The sequence below is a fragment of the Colias philodice genome, chromosome 19 (assembly GCF_061535455.1).
Source record: "Colias philodice isolate Cphi_HAF_F1 chromosome 19, ilColPhil1 Martin Lab GWU primary, whole genome shotgun sequence".
In the NCBI taxonomy this organism is placed as follows: domain Eukaryota; kingdom Metazoa; phylum Arthropoda; class Insecta; order Lepidoptera; family Pieridae; genus Colias; species Colias philodice.
The window spans coordinates 4459749-4481691 of NC_143104.1; the positions used below are offsets into that span (position 1 = coordinate 4459749).

General features: G+C 34.7%; 2 protein-coding genes across 3 annotated transcripts; one reads left to right on the forward strand and one right to left on the reverse strand.

The window, feature by feature from the left end:
• Window positions 1-896: 896 nt before the first annotated feature.
• Window positions 897-16129, reverse strand: vap (RAS p21 protein activator vap). 2 transcript variants are annotated; one of them, XM_089707562.1, is made up of 21 exons: window positions 15881-16129; window positions 15627-15790; window positions 15413-15526; window positions 12297-12369; window positions 12067-12220; window positions 11404-11528; window positions 9736-9891; window positions 9308-9494; window positions 8857-9150; window positions 8535-8705; window positions 7705-7880; window positions 7354-7426; window positions 7154-7272; window positions 6873-7003; window positions 6307-6476; window positions 5838-5966; window positions 5431-5560; window positions 4701-4855; window positions 4318-4450; window positions 3193-3366; window positions 897-2369 (listed from the first exon to the last, which is right to left on the reverse strand). In XM_089707562.1, exons 2-20 carry the CDS (start codon window positions 15781-15783, stop codon window positions 3215-3217), a joined length of 2799 nt encoding a protein of 932 aa, XP_089563688.1. In that variant the 5' UTR covers window positions 15784-15790; window positions 15881-16129; the 3' UTR covers window positions 897-2369; window positions 3193-3214. The 2 variants fall into 2 exon arrangements, with proteins under 2 accessions (XP_089563688.1, XP_089563687.1); XM_089707561.1 differs by having other exon boundaries at window positions 15627-16129.
• A 1472-nt stretch (window positions 16130-17601) lies between these two features.
• On the forward strand, window positions 17602-21739 carry LOC149479903 (polyubiquitin-C-like). The gene is made up of 2 exons (XM_089707559.1): window positions 17602-17776; window positions 17980-21739. The coding sequence occupies exon 2, from the start codon at window positions 17988-17990 to the stop codon at window positions 21639-21641; it is 3654 nt and encodes a 1217-aa protein (XP_089563685.1). The 5' UTR covers window positions 17602-17776; window positions 17980-17987; the 3' UTR covers window positions 21642-21739.
• The last annotated feature ends 204 nt before the right edge of the window (window positions 21740-21943 follow it).

Sequence of the window (21943 nt, forward strand, 5' to 3'; positions counted from 1 at the left end):
ATTGATGATTAATTGTCGACAATAAAGAATTATAGAGTGAAAAATTATGAAAAAATACAAAAAAAAACAGATATAAAAGCTTTGATCAACTTTCAAAGCTGCAACAGTTCTAAGTTAGATACTATCAAACTTTGCATGAACATAATTATTATGCTTTTTAAATAGGCACATTTAAAATATTATGATTATTAAAAATAAAATTTATAACCATGATAGAATATAATAAAATAATAGATGTGAATAACTATCAACGTAAGGGATCACTTTATAAGTTTATTTATTAGTATTTTTATATTTTGATTTTGGAAAAAAGATTTCATTCTTAGTCTCATTCATACATTATCAAAAATAGTTTCCATAGAAATTTTCTTTAAAGTTATGGTAAAAGGCATCAAGGGAATGTCCGAATAAATGCTTTAGTTCTTTCATCAAAATTACGTATTGAAACAATTGTAGACCAACAAGACAAAAATAATAATTCGGTTTATTAATCAAATATGGCAAGGAATTAAAATTAGTTGAGCATGAAGAATCCACGAAAATTAATAACTAAAGTACTTATAAAAACTTATAAAAAAAGTAAAATTCAATTTTTGCAATGGATACATAATAGACAGACATCACAGTCACAAAACATTACCCACATTTTAAATGAAAATACACATAATTTATACATTGACCCCAAGGATTCCCTAATTTGAGGTATGTATTATGTTCTGAAGTACGAACCTGAATCTAAGTTCATATTGTATACCTTATTTAACGATAAGTATCCATTGTTTTCTGAAATATCATTTCTTATAGCCAGATAACTTATAATAACCGAACATGTTTAAATCAACATAAAGAATTGGAGTAATGTTATGTGACGCAATAAAATAAAAACAGTATAAAAATTCTTTTTTTTTATCACAGAGAATAATAATTTTAGGGGTGCGGAGCGTAGAACACGTGAAATGTTCAGAGAACGAACCAACATCAACTGCCACATCCCAAACATTTACTCACTTATAATTTTTGGTGTTTCACGATTGACGACCGAATACTATCTTACTTCTAATAACCTAAATCTAAACGATACATCTTAGCCGAATCTCCATTGGGTGTTTTATAAATACTAGTCATATAAATTTTGAATATTAAAATCTGACCCAATAATTGTTACATCATAGGACAATGTATTTGATGAATAGGTACTTATTCATAAATGTGTGCTGTTATTAAATTTAATCTTAGAATAAGTTTGAGTCGTAAAAAGAAATAAATAGTTACTTAATTTTAATCAATGTCAGTTTTAAATTTGTGATAAAGAAAAAGTTATTCTTTTATGCTTTATAATTGGATAATGATAGGCCCAAGTGTTCATGAAATACAAAAGTCAAAAACTATGTATAACCATACATTCTAGCGAGGTATTTGGTGTAAAATGGTTGTACAAAATCTTACCGATACCTCATAAGTTTTGAAATTCTATAATATTATTAAAAAATCAAAATCAGCTTAAAAAGCCGCCAAAAATAATTGTAAGTGAATAAATTCCGTATACTAAACAAACAGCTAGCAATAAATACGACTTAGATACTAGAGAGCTATTTTACGTAAATGTAATAGGCAGTGAAATAAAAGTTAAATATACTTATAAAGGAATATTAAGTGTGCAGTATGGCAATATCATAAAGATCGATGAGGTATTGTATATATATTATTCAATGACTATGAGAGGTTCGCATTCAAATAAAGATTAAAACATTTTAAGCATCCAGTGTTGGATCATCTAATATCTATTATAAAGGCGAAAGTTTGTAAGGATGTATGGATGTATGGATGTTTGTTACTCTTTCACGTAAAAACTACTGAACCGATTACAATGAAATTTAGCACACATATAGAGGGTAACTTGGATTAACACATAGGATAGGTTTTATCCCGGAAATCCCACGGGAACGGGAACTATGCGGGTTTTCCTTTGGAAACGCGGGCGAAGCCGCGGGCGGAAATCTAGTGATCAGTAAAGTTACAATTTGGACATAGTTGACCAAAACAACCGTAACTCACGCCCTTATGATATTGCAATACAATAAATATTAACGAATACATTTGGCACGTTAGCGCACGGAACGACGCCGTTTCGAAGACATGAGATTTAATACATTTCTCTTTATGTTAAAATCATACCACAGTATGTTTTAACATATGGAGCAATGTACTGCACTTCAAACCGAGTGACAATATAAATGCAGGCCCAAGAAGGTTTGTATTCGTTGGAAGTAAAATCAATGCTAAAGCTAACAATGACTACACGAGTACGACTAAGTCCCGAGGAACTCTTCTAGACACTACCTCTACTGCTTTCCTTAATGCTTTTTACCCTGCAAAAGAAGAATAAATTATAATATAAATATTATGTTTCTTACGAATGAACGAATTAACTAGCAAAATAAAGGCTGAATTTAAAAACGTTTTGTATTGTATAAATTATTTTAAATAATTGAAGAAATATCCTCCTCAGTTCCTCGGTTTGGTTCAACTGAGCCTGGCTAAATGAAAAGACAGACGGACACCATTTATGTTTTAACATAATCTAAATTGTAATACTAATATTATAAAGCTGAAGAGTTTGTTTGTTTGAACGCGCTAATCTCAGGAACTACTGGTCTGATTTGAAAAATTCTTGAATTATATCATCTCGCTAAGACCAACTGGAACAGAGAAACGTGAGCAAAACCGCGAGGCGCAGCTAGTAATTGAAAAAGCTTTAATCACTATATTTCAGACAAAAATTTGAATTATATCCTGGAAGGAATCAGTGATAAGCAATAAGCTTGGCTTTTGTACTTTATCACTTTCTTATGAACTGGAGCATGCTTCCTGAATCTATATTCCGCGACAAGAATAATATGAGAGAATTTAAGTGTAGAGTGAACAGGTACCTACTAGGAAAGCACGTTAGCTAAACATCAGGCGATATTGTGTTCGCTATTGCGCTTCCCTATTGACAATAAATCTTAATATGTATATATAAATCTCGTGTCACAATGTTTGCCCTCAATGGACTCCTAAACCACTTAACCGATTATAATAAAATTCGCACACCATGTGCAGTTCGATCCAACTTGAGAGATAGGATAGTTTAAACATGTAGGTACCACGGGCGAAGCCAGGGCGGACCGCTAGTTCTATAATAAAACCCACCTGTGTCACATAAAGGCGTACCCTATCTGATCATCTCCAGGTACTTGTGCTTGTGCTTGGTCAGCATTTCGGTGACGGTCACCAGCTTGCGTATCGCCGGTTGGCTCTTGGCGAGGTTCTGCAGCTCGCTGAGGTGCGACACGCAGATGTGGTGGATGGTGGCTAGCTCTTTTGCTGTGGTAGGAGAAATAGGCGGTAATTTATGTCTGTTTTAAGCATTTGTCATTTTTTATACTATCCTATAGAATTTTTTAAATCTGTATTAATGTTTGAAACTAGTGATGTAACGAAACATGATTTTGCCGATACGATACCGATACCGATATCGATGGCTTGGTAGAAAAATAAATAGTGAATTATGCATAAAAGTTACCAACATTTAACAGACTCAAGTGTAAATCGTATTCTTTTAAATAACAATGCCAAATCAAAAAACAAGAAAACCATTTATTTTAGTATTATTATTTTGCAAAGTCAGTTAAACTTTAAGTTATACGTACATACAATCAGTACCTAATAAAAGTTTACTATTGGTAGAGTTTTTTCAGAAAACAAAGTGCGCACGCGCGGGCGGCCTCCCGCATCGTTCATTGGGCGCGGTTTTTTGAATTGTTTGATATCGGTATCGGTTGTTTTATAATTGGCGATAAAGTTACCAACATTTAACAGACTCAAGTGTAAATCGTATTCTTTTAAATAACAATGCCAAATCAAAAAACAAGAAAACCATTTATTTTAGTATTATTATTTTGCAAGGTCAGTTAAACTTTAAGTTATACGTACATACAATCAGTACCTAATAAAAGTTTACTATTGGTAGAGTTTTTTCAGAAAACAAAGTGCGCACGCGCGGGCGGCCTCCCGCATCGTTCATTGGGCGCGGTTTTTTGAATTGTTTGATATCGGTATCGGTATCGTTACATCCCTATTTGAAACCTAAAGAATTATTTACACACGTTTTTTTAATAGTATTTTTGTTCAAGTATCAAGTTCAAATAAATAGAAAGTTTTATCATTGAACTTTGACATTTGAACATTTGACGTACATTTTTTTTAATAATATAAAATTCATACAGCAAATGTTAACCAGAAGTTTTAGTAAATTATTATTTAGTATTAACTCACCAATATCAAAATTATTGTTAGAATTAGTTTGCACATTGCCAGGGTCTTGCACTGAGCTGAGCTGATCCAAAAATACAACCATCCGCTCCTTGTTCTTCAAAATAAATGGATTCACCACTTCCATGTATGGTTCCTAGAAATATTGAATGAAATGAAATATGTAACCTTTTAGGTATCTTGCCTTCTCGCAAAAAATTGTTTGCCAGATTATCACTTGCTAACCAACGTTTCGCAGAATTTTATTTCACCGAATAATCATTTGCAAACTTATCATATAATTTTGTTTTATTTCACACACATCAATAAGTATATAAACACATCAGCCAAGCATATGTCATCATTAAACCTCAGAAAAAAATCTATATATCTCATATAATATGTACCTTAGCGCCAAACTCAACAAGATTAGCCAAGTTCTGCAAGCACTTGGCCACCATGAGCAGTGATCGTTGCGCGTGAGGCGGAGGCGCCGCGCTTAACAGCCCCCACGCGCGCGGCTCCACTAGCGCCGGGCAGATCAGACGGAGGAATATGAACCCTATGTACAGGTGTTAGGGTATAGATTAGACAATATAGTGGCTAATACAATATTTTAGTGTATGCTGGGCGTATCTGCTATGGGAATATGAACCCTAAAACACTTATGTTAGAGTAGGGTATAACACTGAGTCGCGGAAGAATTCTAACCAATACCCGCGGCCCCATCATTAAAGCGGCTCGACGGAACACAGTGGGGTTTTAGTCGGTAAGAATCCGACATAACCCACGACTCCTTCCCCGGGGGCCGTGGGTATCTTTGGAAGATTTTCCCACTATAAAAAAAAAGGTATAACACTGAGAGTATTAAACACTGGCAGTGTACTGGACTATGTGCATTACAAGTATTAACATCACCTATCTGGAATAACTGAAATATACCATTTCCTTTTTGCGTAAAAAAAAATCATAAAATAATATTAATCCAACCCAATAAACTGACTGATTGTTATATTTTGTGTAATAGTTATTACTGAGTATAATCAAATTTTCAAAAAAGTAGTAATCAAAATAGATTTAATAAAAGTAAGGATGATGTAGGAATAAATGTATAGTAATAAAATATTTTTCACATACCGGAAACAACGCGCGTGCGTACAAATCTCTCATTAGGCCACTTAGCAACAGCGGCCCGCTGCAGACACCCGCACAGGTAGCGGATCGGCCGCGGACACGCTTCCGGAGATGTGAATATCGACAGCGTGATCTGTTGTAGAGTAAATTACGTTTAGATGATGTAAGGGAATTGAAAAAATAGGCAAAGGCAAGAAGTAAATAGAAACGTTTAAGGTGAATGTTTTGATTAAACTTTTGAAATTGCGTTGTGATTTCATTGATCTCGTGTTGTGACGAAAAATATACAAACACAGCAACAAAACTTGCATTGAAGAAATTGAATAGGTAATAAACGTTTTTGAATTCGTAAAAAAAATATTGCTCTTATTTAATTTTATGATAAACATCTGCCAGGAATTGGAACATACTTGATCTAGAATCATAAGCAAAAACTCAGCATTGTTACAGGCATCGTCGGGTGAATCCATTTTGGTAGGATTGAGTTCAGCAGACTGCTTCGCATCAATCAACTTCTGTACTGTTTCAGAAATTGCTGCCTGCAAACATACAAAATTAATAATTTAGAAATTAGATACTTAATGAGAATAAAATCTCAAATTATATGACAATCAAATTATAAACAAAATTTTCTCTTCTATGTAGTCAAACTGCAAAAAATTCCAAATCAAAATATTACGATGATTCAAATCGGCTTCTGAAAATAATTCTTGTTTCAAATTAATTTGTGTATCAGTCATCCTTTTATTTGAGTTTAGGGTGGAGATTAAGTTTGTGTCAGTGTCTGTGTTTTTTGCGTTTGCATTTGAATTTGGGTTTTGAGTTTGAGAATTTTTTTCCTTTTTTATTTTTGTTTTCAGCCGCCAGCTCCACGCACACCTGCAGGAACGGCTTGCAGAGCGCGTGCATGAACTCGTCCAGCACGGCGGTGGCGAGCGAGGCGCCGCGGAACAGCGCGCGGTGGTCCGGCTCGCGCGCCACCTCTGCGGCCGCCAGCTCGTGCGCCAGCTCCGCGCCGCGCCCGCACTCGGAGAACGCGTGTAGTACCGCTGTACACATATTCAGTCAAATTAATTCAATAAAAATTTCATACAAATTATTAAAGTGAAACTTTTATTACATCGTCTCAAAGTTTTTGGTCTGTGTAGCGCATGTCGCGTGACGGTCGAACCGTACGATAATTATCGTACAAATACGATAATTTTGTGCCTGAGTTTCACTTTTACCGTGGTTTCATAAAACCACACAACATTTTATTTTTTATTTTAATGAGATAATAAAAAAAGGAAACGACGCGACGTACTAAACGGTCATTTTAAATTAATATGCCGTCATAATAATTACTCAAATTATCATACGTTTAAATTTGTAATACACAGTATACTATCCCAAAATAATGCAATCAACAAAACTAACTAGTGATGCTAAAATAAAAATTTCCTCACAAGTAGCAAGAGGCTGCCGATCCGTTCTACACAAGTCCGCGAGCGCTTTGACAGCAGGCAAGCCAGGCTCCAACAGCAGTTGTCGAAGAGGGTTATATTCTTCCCGAGGCATTACCAGCTCTTGCATATATCTAGAATTTTCAATGATGTTATTTTTTTTTTATTATAATTCGGTCGAAATACAAAACATTTCACTTATTTATTTAACTATACAATTTAAAAATAACAAAAGACTATATAATATAATAATAATGATATTATAATAATATGTAATTAATTACCTAATACGCAGTCTTAGTGATCCCCATTCACCAATAGGTGTCATACCGGCCAGCGGATACCATTCTTCTACTTCTTCACCATTTGCGAGATTTGCTAATTCAATGGTTAATTCTGCAACCTGAGTCAAATATTATATATTATGTTATCAATTATTTTAGAAGTAAAATATTATATTGTAAGAGTTTCATATGTATTTTACCTCAGATTCTTTGCCCCTTTTGCCAGTGTTGTGTACGGTAATAGTGAATGACGTGACATCTGGTGGGACATCACTGTAACAAAATATTGTTTCATTACAGTCTGCTACAACATATTTGTATATTATGATGTACGACAATGCTTAAGGCGTTTATAATTATCAATTACATAGAGCAAATAAACATGAGTATGATGTAATTTCATTTCATAAATGATGCGAGTTAATATTTTGTCCATGGCCATGGCCAATTGAAAAAAAAATGAATATTTTAAAATTTTCAAATACACACTTGAGTTTCCCAAATGAAAGTCACCTCTATTTATCTTATACTAATATGAATAACACACGTACTCAAACACAAACTCATCGTCCCAGTGCGGGTCGGGCGAGGGGCGCGGGCGGGTGCGCGCGACGGGCGCGGCGCCCAGCGCCAGCCGCAGGTGCGGGCGGGGCGCGAGCCGAGCGGGCAGGCGGTGCGCTGTGACGCAGCGCACGCGTAACGCGCGCAGCCACACTACGCGGGACACCTGCAACACACATCTTGTTATTTTTGACGTGATAACGTTTTTAAAATCGTTTTAGTCGGGTGACATGTTCAGAAACTTGAGTCACACCAAAACCTCACGAGCGCGATCGTAGATATAACGAGAGAGAGACGGACCGATCTCCCGTCTCATCTCGAGCGCTGCCACCAATAAGACGTTATCACGTAAACATCTCGATCGTAAACCTACTTTACAAACAACCATTTTTTTTGTAAACAATTTATTTATTCATCAGTATGGCGGTGTGATTACAAAGATTTGGAACTTCCCTGTTAAGTTAAAAAAACCTGTTAAAAAAAACATGTTCAGCCAGCTAAATAGCTGTGAGAAAAATGTATAATTTTCTCACGAGAAAGCTGGCTGAATTTGATTGATAGATTTTTTAAATTATATTTATAATGAAATAGCACAAGAAACATTAGATAATTAACATATATTTTGATAGAAAATGATTTTTCGTAAAGTTTATTTTAAAGTTGGCACACCCTTTTTTTAATAAAAATGCTGATACCAAAATTTAAGAAGTAATAAAATAAACATTTTAAAGACATCTTTAGGACTGCAATGTTTTCCTACCTATGTAAATAAATTACATCAATACAAAATCGACCTTATTACTCAAGCAATAAAGCTCACTTTCGACTGGTGCCTCGCCTGCTGCGGCACGCACAGCGGGCGCAGCGCGTCGAGCCAGCCGCGCAGCTCCGTGGCGGACGCCGCCGCGAGGAACGTGTGCGTCGACAGGCACGGTAACGCGCGCTCTACTAGTTGGAAGCAGAACTCGCGCTCCCACAGCGACTCGTGCACCTGTTGTTACAAAAAAAATTAGTAAAAATCTGCTTAAAATTAAATTACGTCATTTTTTAAAGTATAATTTCTCCAAATTCAATATTTCAGATTAAATTATTAGTTTGAAATCATTTGTCCAAATTAATAATTTCCTCCTAGGCATCATTACCTGATACAAATAAGCGCAGGACAAGTCAATCAAGCCTTTCGGCTTCGTCCTCTTTGGTGAGTCGTAGAAATACAAATGCGTGTCCGTTCCCTCTTGCAACAACACGAAGTATAACGCCTTCCATTTCTTAGCGCCCTTATCCGATTTCTTGTGCAAGTATCCCTGGTGTTTTATACCCTTCATTTTCTTCAGACCAATTTGATCTCGACACTCTCTAAGAGTTGCATATATCTTTTCAGCCGCAGCGCCTGTTGTGCTTTGCTGCGGTTCTATTACATGCCCTTCAGCAATGAGCTGGAAAAATAGTTTATTGTGAATAATAACGATTTAATCCATATTTTTTACTAAATACTCTAAAATAGTATGGTACGCGTAATTAGACTAGTTTTAGTAGATAATTTTATCTTTTATAGGAATAAAAATTGAAGTTAAACATTAATGATGTACATACAGGCTGTCCCAAAGTGTGTCCTTCGACAATCTGCTCCTTCCTATATCTATTGATCACTGCGTCCAAACACTCAAACGTCCTGCCGCCCATTAAGTACCGCACGCCCTTCTTCTCAATCCTGAACCTTTGGATTTGGTTGTTTATGTGGAAGAACAGGGAGTAATCGCCGGGAGAGTTATCTGAGGGCCTGGAAATTTCATTTAGTGTTTAGCCAAATAAGTAAAAAATGTCAATTTTCGGAATAATTCTACATTGTTATATGGTCATTTTACGAAAATTTTATGTAATATAAGCTAATTATAAAAAAAGTGCGTATTTTAAATCAAATTTTCATTTTAGAAGTGTTATCAACAGATAAAATTACTTGTTCTTTCATCTATCAAATATTTATGAAAAAATTTAAAATCAAATATAGGATGGAAACTAACCTGACCAAAAAGCTACCTGGTCCAGCTTTGACCAGCATATCAACTGCCTCGCTCTTGGTACAATTTGGGTGGAACCAAGAGAAGACAGTATTTGGATCGATTGAGGGATCCAAGTCCTCGACTAACTCCCTGAAGATCATTCCTTGCTCGCCCGTCCTACGATAAAAATTACAATTTTATTGAAGATATAAAATATCGTGATGATTGTATTTATCTTATCGATAGATTTAGAGCAGAGTCTTTACAAGGCATTAAATTTCTTTCTGTTATACCACTTTTTATTCATTACCTACCATTTGGAACATTACAGAACGTTTTACTAATTAATTTCTTTAAACCCTCGATTTTAATTTGATAAACTTGTCAATAATGATAATAAAACATCAAACAATATACTAATAATAGATTTAAAGAGTAATACCTCTTTGTTCTTAGATTCAAGGGTCCCCTTGAGATCAGATTCTATCGTAAGTAGAACATTGTCTATATTTACTGTGTAGTGTTTATCTCCCTTCTACAACACTCTTTATAAAAACTATTCAATTTATTGTGAAAATATTGGTACACATTCGTGTGATTAAGAGGTAATAAATCAAACCTTTTATTATTATAAACGTAAAAAAAGTGTGTTTATTGACTATTTACATTCTTTCACGTCGCAATGGAGCGGTATTATGATACAATTTTTATGTCTGGGAGAGATAGAGGGATAGAGAGTGATATGTGTCCTACTTTCTATTGAAAAATAATATGTCATTTCAAAGAAAAAGCAAAAATTATTATCATGCTCATCATGCTAATTTGAATTGCTCCGAAAATATATTTATTCATAGATAGATGTCAGAGACTACGTATTTGTTATTTTTTATACCTACACATGATAATTAACTGCTTCTCATGTTGATTGCTAATATGAAACAATATCATATGAAGCATAATCACACTATTATTATGCGAATAGCAAATGTATCATAGTATTTTGCATTGTAACCTAACCATAACTAAATGTAGGCTGTCTCGAAACATATTTGGTAACAAAATACAATACAATTCCCGCTTATTCATACTTTATTTATAACTCTTTTATTCTTTATTTAAATTAAGTTGCTTTCTGCGTATCGAAATATAATTTGTTACTGAATATTTGTGGGTTAATTCATAAGGGGTTTATATTGCTACTGTATATTCATTAAGTGAAGCTATGTGATATAGAAATATGCAAATTTATGTGTGTACATTAAACAATTGTGATCCAAACTAATCATGAAGGTCGGCAAACACTTCACTCTCCCTTACTACCAGTAATCATAGGAACTACGCACTCATTGTTCACAGCGGAAATTAAAATTATATAGCGATGTCAAGGTAAACTGCATAAGATAATTTACAACATCGTGCGAATCTAATTTTTTTTATGGTGTGAATGTGTACATGTTCCTTATATACGTGTTTTAAAAAAATAAAAATTATATACTTTATAATAATTTAAATCCGAAGTAATCGAAAGTTGCATCCTTTATAAGAAAAATTCACAATCTTATCTTTATAACTGCAGTCAACTCAACGCTATTATTTATTGTAAGAATTTTCTCAGTTGTAGAGATTGCATTAGGCGTAGAATAAAGTGCATCCCTATTTTTAAGTTACGTATGTCTTTCAGATAGTCACCTGTGTGCAGTGACCCAAAGCCAGCCGTCGCCCATGTCATTGTGGACGAAGAAAATGTCGCCCTTCTGAAACGTGAGCTCGTCCGTGTCTGGCATCTTGGTGTAGGGTAGAATGGCCACCACGCGCTGTTGAACACATGTATTATTGGAGATTACAAGAGCTATATTATAAGCTGTAATGTTTTGTTTCAAATGTTACTTTATAAAGTCTATTGTTTTTCGCCATAGTTAAGTTTTGTTGTGTATTAACTATAAATACAATATGTATAAGTGTACTGAATATTTAAAAGTGTTGTCGAAAAATTTTCCAAAAAGCTTTATTTTCATTATTATATGTAACTTAATTCATAACGAATCTTGGTACATGTCTGTTAATAGGACGCCCTCTGCTAGACATAGGCTTTCCCGAAGATCAGCCGATCAATAGTCAACAGAATATTCGTACTACATGTCTTATTTGGATTACATATTATGTACAAAGTAAAATTTTCAGGAAAGTGAAACGAAAAAATCCGTAGCATATTTTAAAAAATATGTGTAACTTCATCAATGTAAAAATACTCAGTTAACAAGAATCGTGTGCTACTTAGCAATGACAAAAGTAAGCATAGCACCAGCAAAGAAAAAGAAAGCTCGTTTCACAAAAACAGCTCTTCAGCCAAACCTTTTTATCGTTGACAGGTTCAGGCGGAGGAACCGGCTCGACGAGACGCTCGCGTTTCAAAAGGTCCGAACAATGGCTGTAGAAACCCACAAGCTCAGCGAGGGAATCGAATTGACGGCCTCCTATGTAATAATCACCGCATACTGCTGTTATACTAAAAATAAATAACATCATTAGAGTTATTTATCACAAAAATTTATTTATTTAAACTATTGTTTAAAATATCTTACCGAAAGTGGTTAATGCCAGTACGTCCTAGGTAACTCAGTACGTACGAGCCCGGCTTTCGGTCGCTTTCTCGGACTGTAAAAATATTTCGTTTAACTATTTTGTGTAGATTATATCATCGACTACCTACATTATACGTACACGTATATAACATAAGAATAGATTATTTTACGATACACAAAAATAACTTCAAGCCTTTGTTAAAGAGATTAGTATCAAGTAGGTTTGTAAGGCTTCTCAGTCGACACTTGAGACGCTTAAGATGCCTACTCAAAGTGTTTAGTTTAATACAAATATACAATATTTATTTTCATTATATTTCATTCAAATTCAGACCTAGTGTTTCAGCACGAATCCCGATCGAAAACTATATTAATATTAGGCATTGCAGATATTATCACTCGTATAAACCAAAGTCGCTGTCGCAGTCTGTTCATCCCAAAGTATTCTTAAGCCTTAAAAACTGCGCAACAGATTCTGATGCTGAAGTCTTAACACCCTGCGATGGCGGGTTCTTAATAGTAGTTCTTGAAGAAGGTTTTATCATATAATTTGATAAGTTTTAAGCAAAGCGGACGAAGCCGCTGGCGGAAAGCTAGTTTATGAATGTCAGAGTCTCAGTCATGAGGTTGAATCTGCTACATATTTGATTGAATGACTAGCGGGTTCATTGAATGACGACATTTAATGGAATGGCTATGAGTGATATCCGTCGGTTCGCAACCGACGATGACGGCGACATATATATTAAACTAAAACAGTATATTAATCTATTCACTCTTACGATACAAACACTAATTTTGGAATGTCTTAAAACCCGACAAGAAGGCAGGTAGCTCCTTACATTACGTAAGTCATGCAGAAACTTTTGCATGGGAACTTTTAATGTTGCACGGCACATTGTCTATTGTAACACACTCTAATGTATGAACTGGAGTAATGCTTTTTTATTTTTAGTGTTTAAAGATGATTAAAAACACTTTTGGGTGTTTTTTATATCCTACTACTAATAATAATTAAAAACGTAATATAGTAAAAAAGAGCGTGTGTGCCGAGCACACGTGACAGAAGTGAAACTTCTTTAGCAAGATTCAAAGATACCAAAATCGTCGCCTTACTCCTGACGTGACGGTATTGTCATGACGCCAATTTGAAATTTTACTCTCAACACGCAGAAGTTTGACTTTAAAAAAATACATAAGTACCTATTATTTTCCGAATTACATCCAGTAAATTTAATGAATATATAGAGATACATTAATTTTCTATTATCCATCTAATCATTTACTTGACTTTGATATATTATGTGTGATTGCTTATTTACTATTTGACACAAAATTCAAATTATAACTTCCCAATAATTATAATTCTACTTCTTCTTCTCATTATAATAAACTTAGTGTTATTTTCTGATGCTCTATTAACTTTCTTATTAGAAATACTAACATTGACTTTTTCACAACAGTATCATAATTACTAATTAGAAACAGTTGTAAGTACTTATAATAGTATCGAAATGAGTTAATTAATTTCCCGAAGAAGTAATTACAAATGATTGTCTAATTAATTGTTAAACACAACAATCCATTAATTAACTTTTTTGTTTTGGCTTACAAGACAAGTATTTATTTTTAATTTGATTAAGGGCCGATTTTTCAATGCTTGGATAAAACTTATCCGTCCAATAAAGTATTACACGATAATATTAAAATGTCACGTAAACTGTCAAATACGGGCAATTAGAATATGTTTTTAAAATGGTAGTTCTATACATTATTCGGCAAATAAGTTTTAACCAAGGATTGAAAAATCAGCCCTATTTCAAATAAATATTGTTATTTTACTAGAATAGGATAGTTTTAGAATCATCAATTAAAATTATAATTACTTATATGAATTATTAAGTTTTCAGAACTAATTTTCTTTTAATTTATATGAATTGAAATCAATGTTTTGATTATTTTCTATTAATATGTAAGAAAAAATAATCTGTTGGTGTAATTAATTAAAGCAAAAGCATTATAATAAGTATTTGTAACCTCATTTGATTATTATCTCTGTTGTCATGAAAATCAACAATAAATAATGGAACAATTAATAGATAATTTACATCACCATAATTCATTTTAATACTTTGGATACATACCTTAAATAGGTACCTAGATTATTTGATTAATGAATAGGCAAATTTTTCTTGGTACCCAAGATAAACATCTAATTATTGTAATTATTCAATCACTTCTGAATTAAAATTTTTTACTATACTCTGTCCATTATATTATTTGCTTTTTGACAGCTTCACGCCTATGAAGGATTGTATTGTCTATGTTAAAATGTCATACAAATAATTATTGTACTTCATGGACATGCCCCGCCCACTTAGTGATGTCTACACAGAATTATTCAATGATGGGTCGATAGATTATAATAATCGATAGAAATACTCTGTAAAATGTATTCTATACAGAAAAACTCTTCTATTATGTTATATAATTTAAACATAAAGACAACTAAATTGTATGATAGAAACCAATAAATAATAAAATATTAATTAAGTTTAGTTTTAACATAAAATGCATAGATATGTGGTCATATTATTACATATCTTATTAGTATGTTTACGTTGTAATTATAATTTACGTTACCTGATTCGATTTATGATAATATTTTAAATTTATAATTGAAATAGTATCACAATCGATAATCGTTTGTACATCACTTCTGGTATCACCCGTCGAGCTGTCAAAAAGCAATTCTTATAGTGGACAGACTATAACTGTGTTATTTAGTATTAGCATTAAAGGTACAATATTTATTATCATAATTAAATTATTGTGTAAGTATCTGTAAGTTCATATTCAATTTATAAGTAATATTTTGATTCATTCCAAAATGAAAATACATACTATAATTATTCAAAAATATAATGACTAGATATTCAGTGGATTGAAATTAGTTAAATATAAATTGTACAAAGTAAACTTAACTCATGACTGTGCTAAAGTACTGAAAGACTTCACAATAAAAATTTATTTATTTATTTATTATGGAGAAAATATTATTTCTTCAAATGTTTCTTTGCCATTGATGATGATATAAATATAAATAAAATGCTTACCTAAGTAACTTCCATGCTTTCCAGTTGCCCACAATCTTTCCTCAGAAGTATATCTATCAAGCCTTCCATGGTACCACTCACTTTCTGGAGGAGCAAGAACAGCCTGTCGCTCTCCTGAGACGAAAAATACTGCTATAAATATTTCCCCAAACAAACCACAACCAGATGGCGAATATCAAATGATGAATAAATTTACTATATTTAACGATTTTACCGTTAGTGCTCGGGCCGTCAGCTTCATCAAGCTCCAAGTCAGCCGTTAATTCTGCTATATCACCACCGCCGTCCTCAGATTCAGTAGAAGGCGATCCTAACTTGTCCTTTATAGGGGGTCCGATCGGCGCCCCCATAGCTCGAATTAAATCAGCCATTTTTACACTATAAAATACACTTGTGGTAATTTACTGCACAAAATTTAAATATGACTCATACATTATTCACGAGGTTCATATATACAATAAATTATACTTTTACATGCAGAAGAAAATAAAATTCCAAATCGGTGTTCAACTATACAATTTTATAGATATATCACTGCTAGTATTTTGTGAGCTGTGGAGGATTGACTAAAACGTTCAATAATCACTTCATAATCTTGTAAATAGAATCATAGGATCTAAGACATTCAATTACGCAAAATCACTTTTTCAGTATACATCAATACGCCCGACTATTATTCACAAAAATCACAAAACAGACAGTAAGCACAAGACAGGCAGTTTATAAATGACATTTCAATTTTCAAGCTATAGATAACACATTACACAATGCCAAAAACATACACAGAGCTCGAACAAAGCTATAAATTTAGTTGAATTTGATATTGCACGCCTCATAAGCGAAGCGTTGAGGTGGGTACTACTGTCGCTTCGCGCAAAACATCTGATTTTTCAAACTTAAAATGTCTTTAAGTATCATACATTGCACTTGTAAGATAATACATACACACACATATTAAGAAAAAACACTATTTTTAACGTTCATGATATTTTTGATGTCATTTTTGTTATTTAAACTAGAAAAAACAGTTTAAAAAAGTTCTGTCTTGGACGTCCGTGTGTCTGTATGTGCGGATCCTTTTTCTTGTTAACACGATAGCGACCGAAATACTTTACTAATCGAGTCTTTTTTTTTCTCTTACGCTTGAGTATGCTCAGGAATAGAACCCTTTCATTTTTCAGGGTCTGATTCGATGTGGTTTAATTGTTATTAAATAAACAAAAATAATAATTAATAAATATTTATTAAAAAAAAATTATGAGGCGTGCACTTTTGGATTTTCCAAATTATTTTCTCTTACGCTTGAGTATGCTCAGGAATAGAACCCTTTCATTTTTCAGGGTCTGATTCGATGTGGTTTAATTGTTATTAAATAAACAAAAATAATAATTATTAATAAATAATTATTAAAAAAAAATTATGAGGCGTGCACTTTTGGATTTTCCAAACTATTTTTGGTTCTATGGCATTCAAATGCTTTACAAACACAACAAATATAAATTTATAAATTATAGAAAAAGCGGTGTGTCCCTTAGACACATAAAACTGAAAGAATAGAATAAATTCGATTGCTCTGGCGGGTCACGGGTGGCTGAGTTGATCTCCGATGAGCTCCGCTCCTATTGATCTTAGCGTGATGATAATAATTGATATACATAATTATAGCTAAGCGTATAGCCTTGATAAAGCCTTTCTCTGGACTATCTAAACACCGAAAGAATTTTTCTAATCGGACTGGAGCTGGCGCAGTTCAATGTCTGTGGTTCAAACAAAGAAGCTCTTCATCTTCTCTCCATCTATAAAATATTATTACTATATAATTTAATATTTTGTTCTAAACCATGTACTGGTTTTATCATGGTTTTACCACGTATATAAACTTCTATTTATCTACTTCTTAATTTTATCCTGATTTTATCATCAATCATTTTATGAGATAAATAAACTATCACTAAAAATAAAAAAATAAATGTATTAAATGTTTTAGTTGGTTTGGGCTCCAACTTGAAGTTGATTTTATTTTTTAGCTCATGCAGATTTTTTTTTATTTCCAAAATTACTATTTTGTATTTTGAATTTCGACAAAAATTAAAATTTTATAAATGTCCGCGCATCTTAAATTTGTATTGCTATACGTAATAAATACCATAGACAACAGCTCTACCGCTTCTATAAAAACTGAAATCTCCTTTCGATTCCGTTATTTTTCGCTGCGCATTGTTGTGAATTTGTGTCGTACAAAGTATTTGGATTATCTACTTTTAGAATAGATTGAATTATTTCTTCATATTTCGTAATAAGCTAAATTGGTATATTTTTAAGTGACAAAATCCAACTAATAATTCTTTTGGGCAATTATAACTGGTGAGTTTTCATAATTAGATTAATGCAATTCATTGTTGCGTCAGAATTCAAATATTGATCCATCATCGAAACAAAGGGCGACGCCATTTTGTGTACTGCTTCTTTGTTCTAGAATCTAGATTTAAATTTTACGTCACTTACAGGAACATTACAACAAAACCAATAACTTCTCTGTCCTGAAACACAACTTATCTTTGTTACAGAAATTAAAATGCAGATTTTTGTGAAAACTCTTACGGGTAAAACTATTACCTTGGAAGTAGAGCCGTCTGACACCATCGAAAATGTAAAAGCCAAAATTCAAGACAAAGAGGGCATTCCTCCCGACCAGCAGAGGCTTATTTTTGCTGGAAAGCAATTGGAAGATGGAAGAACCCTCTCCGATTATAACATTCAAAAAGAGTCTACCCTTCACTTAGTTTTACGCCTTCGAGGTGGTATGCAAATTTTCGTCAAGACACTCACGGGTAAAACAATCACTCTTGAAGTCGAGCCTTCTGACACAATCGAAAACGTTAAAGCCAAAATTCAAGATAAGGAAGGAATCCCTCCTGATCAACAGCGTCTTATTTTTGCGGGCAAACAATTGGAAGATGGTCGTACACTCTCTGACTACAATATTCAAAAGGAATCGACATTGCATTTGGTGTTAAGATTACGTGGTGGAATGCAAATCTTTGTGAAGACCTTGACTGGAAAGACTATCACTTTGGAGGTTGAGCCCTCTGACACAATTGAAAATGTTAAAGCCAAAATTCAGGACAAAGAAGGAATTCCTCCTGATCAACAGCGTCTTATCTTTGCTGGTAAACAACTTGAAGATGGCCGTACTCTCTCCGACTACAACATTCAAAAGGAATCCACTCTACACTTGGTTCTGCGTCTGAGAGGTGGAATGCAGATATTTGTGAAGACTTTGACTGGAAAGACCATCACATTAGAGGTTGAGCCTTCGGACACAATTGAGAATGTCAAAGCTAAGATCCAAGATAAAGAAGGCATCCCTCCAGACCAGCAGCGTTTGATATTTGCTGGAAAGCAACTTGAAGATGGCCGTACTCTCTCTGACTATAACATCCAAAAAGAATCAACACTTCACTTGGTTTTGCGTCTGAGAGGTGGAATGCAAATATTTGTGAAGACTTTGACTGGAAAGACCATCACCTTGGAGGTCGAGCCTTCTGACACAATTGAGAATGTGAAGGCCAAGATTCAAGACAAGGAAGGCATCCCACCCGACCAGCAGCGATTGATCTTTGCTGGCAAACAACTCGAAGATGGTCGCACTCTCTCTGACTATAATATTCAAAAGGAATCAACCCTTCACTTGGTCCTACGTCTGCGAGGTGGTATGCAAATCTTTGTAAAGACATTGACTGGAAAGACCATTACTTTAGAAGTAGAGCCCTCTGACACAATTGAGAATGTGAAGGCCAAGATTCAAGACAAGGAAGGCATCCCGCCCGACCAGCAGCGATTGATCTTTGCTGGCAAACAACTCGAAGATGGTCGCACTCTCTCTGACTATAATATCCAAAAGGAATCAACCCTTCACTTGGTCCTACGTCTGCGAGGTGGTATGCAAATCTTTGTAAAGACATTGACTGGAAAGACCATTACTTTAGAAGTAGAGCCCTCTGACACAATTGAAAATGTTAAAGCAAAAATTCAGGACAAAGAAGGAATCCCTCCTGATCAACAGCGTCTTATCTTTGCTGGTAAACAACTTGAAGATGGCCGTACTCTCTCTGACTACAACATTCAAAAGGAATCCACTCTACACTTGGTTCTACGTCTGAGAGGTGGTATGCAAATATTTGTGAAGACATTGACAGGAAAGACCATTACTTTAGAAGTAGAGCCCTCTGACACGATTGAAAATGTTAAAGCAAAAATTCAGGACAAAGAAGGAATCCCTCCTGATCAACAGCGTCTTATCTTTGCTGGTAAACAACTTGAAGATGGCCGTACTCTCTCTGACTACAACATTCAAAAGGAATCCACTCTACACTTGGTTCTGCGTCTGAGAGGTGGTATGCAAATATTTGTGAAGACATTGACTGGAAAGACCATCACTTTAGAGGTTGAGCCTTCTGATACAATTGAGAATGTGAAGGCCAAGATTCAAGATAAAGAAGGCATCCCTCCTGACCAGCAGCGATTGATCTTTGCTGGCAAACAACTCGAAGATGGTCGCACTCTCTCTGACTATAATATCCAAAAGGAATCGACCCTTCACTTGGTCCTGCGTCTGAGAGGTGGAATGCAGATATTTGTGAAGACTTTGACTGGAAAGACCATCACATTAGAGGTTGAGCCTTCGGACACAATTGAGAATGTGAAGGCCAAGATTCAAGATAAGGAAGGCATCCCTCCTGACCAGCAGCGATTGATCTTTGCTGGCAAACAACTTGAAGATGGTCGCACTCTCTCTGACTATAATATCCAAAAGGAATCAACCCTTCACTTGGTCCTGCGTCTGAGAGGTGGTATGCAAATATTTGTGAAGACATTGACTGGAAAGACCATCACCTTAGAGGTTGAGCCATCTGATACAATTGAGAATGTGAAGGCCAAGATTCAAGATAAGGAAGGCATCCCTCCTGATCAACAGCGTCTTATCTTTGCTGGTAAACAACTTGAAGATGGCCGTACTCTCTCTGACTATAATATCCAAAAAGAATCAACCCTTCACTTGGTCCTACGTCTGCGAGGTGGTATGCAAATATTTGTGAAGACATTGACTGGAAAGACCATCACATTAGAGGTTGAACCTTCGGACACAATTGAGAATGTCAAAGCCAAGATCCAGGACAAGGAAGGCATCCCTCCAGACCAGCAGCGTTTGATCTTTGCTGGCAAACAACTTGAAGATGGTCGCACTCTCTCTGACTATAATATCCAAAAAGAATCAACCCTTCACTTGGTCCTGCGTCTGAGAGGTGGAATGCAGATATTTGTGAAAACTTTGACCGGAAAGACCATCACATTAGAGGTTGAACCTTCGGACACAATTGAGAACGTCAAAGCCAAGATCCAGGACAAGGAAGGCATCCCTCCAGACCAGCAGCGTTTGATCTTTGCTGGCAAACAACTCGAAGATGGTCGCACTCTCTCTGACTATAATATCCAAAAAGAATCAACCCTTCACTTGGTCCTACGTCTACGCGGTGGTATGCAAATCTTTGTAAAGACATTGACTGGAAAGACCATTACTTTAGAAGTAGAGCCCTCTGACACAATTGAAAATGTTAAAGCAAAAATTCAGGACAAAGAAGGAATCCCTCCTGATCAACAGCGTCTTATCTTTGCTGGTAAACAACTTGAAGATGGCCGTACTCTCTCAGACTACAACATTCAAAAGGAATCCACTCTACACTTGGTTCTGCGTCTGAGAGGTGGAATGCAGATATTTGTGAAGACTTTGACTGGAAAGACCATTACCTTGGAGGTAGAGCCATCTGATACAATTGAGAATGTGAAGGCCAAGATTCAAGATAAGGAAGGCATCCCTCCAGACCAGCAGCGTTTGATCTTTGCTGGCAAACAACTCGAAGATGGTCGCACTCTCTCTGACTATAATATCCAAAAAGAATCAACCCTTCACTTGGTCCTGCGTCTGAGAGGTGGAATGCAGATATTTGTGAAAACTTTGACCGGAAAGACCATCACACTAGAGGTTGAGCCTTCGGACACAATTGAGAATGTCAAAGCTAAGATCCAAGACAAGGAAGGCATCCCTCCAGACCAGCAGCGTTTGATATTTGCTGGTAAGCAACTTGAAGATGGACGTACTCTTTCTGATTACAACATCCAAAAGGAGTCTACTCTACACTTGGTTCTCCGTCTCCGTGGTGGAAATTAAAATGTATCTTTATGCTTAGCTATTGCAGTATTAGACAAAATTGTTTGATGTATCCATTCCAATATTAACATTCAATAAATAGCTTGGTATCTGAACAACGTTTTTAATTTCCCTGTCTACCATTATCCCTAACATATTATTGTTTTTAAATATTAAAGGGACCAAAGTTTTTTTTTTCATTTTGTTATCATTTTAACTACTACTTCCATGATACATAAGTAATTGTAGAACGCGGAAATATGTCCGCCGTAAAAAAAAGCTGAAGGAGATTTTGTTAGCACATATTCTATACCAATGATAAA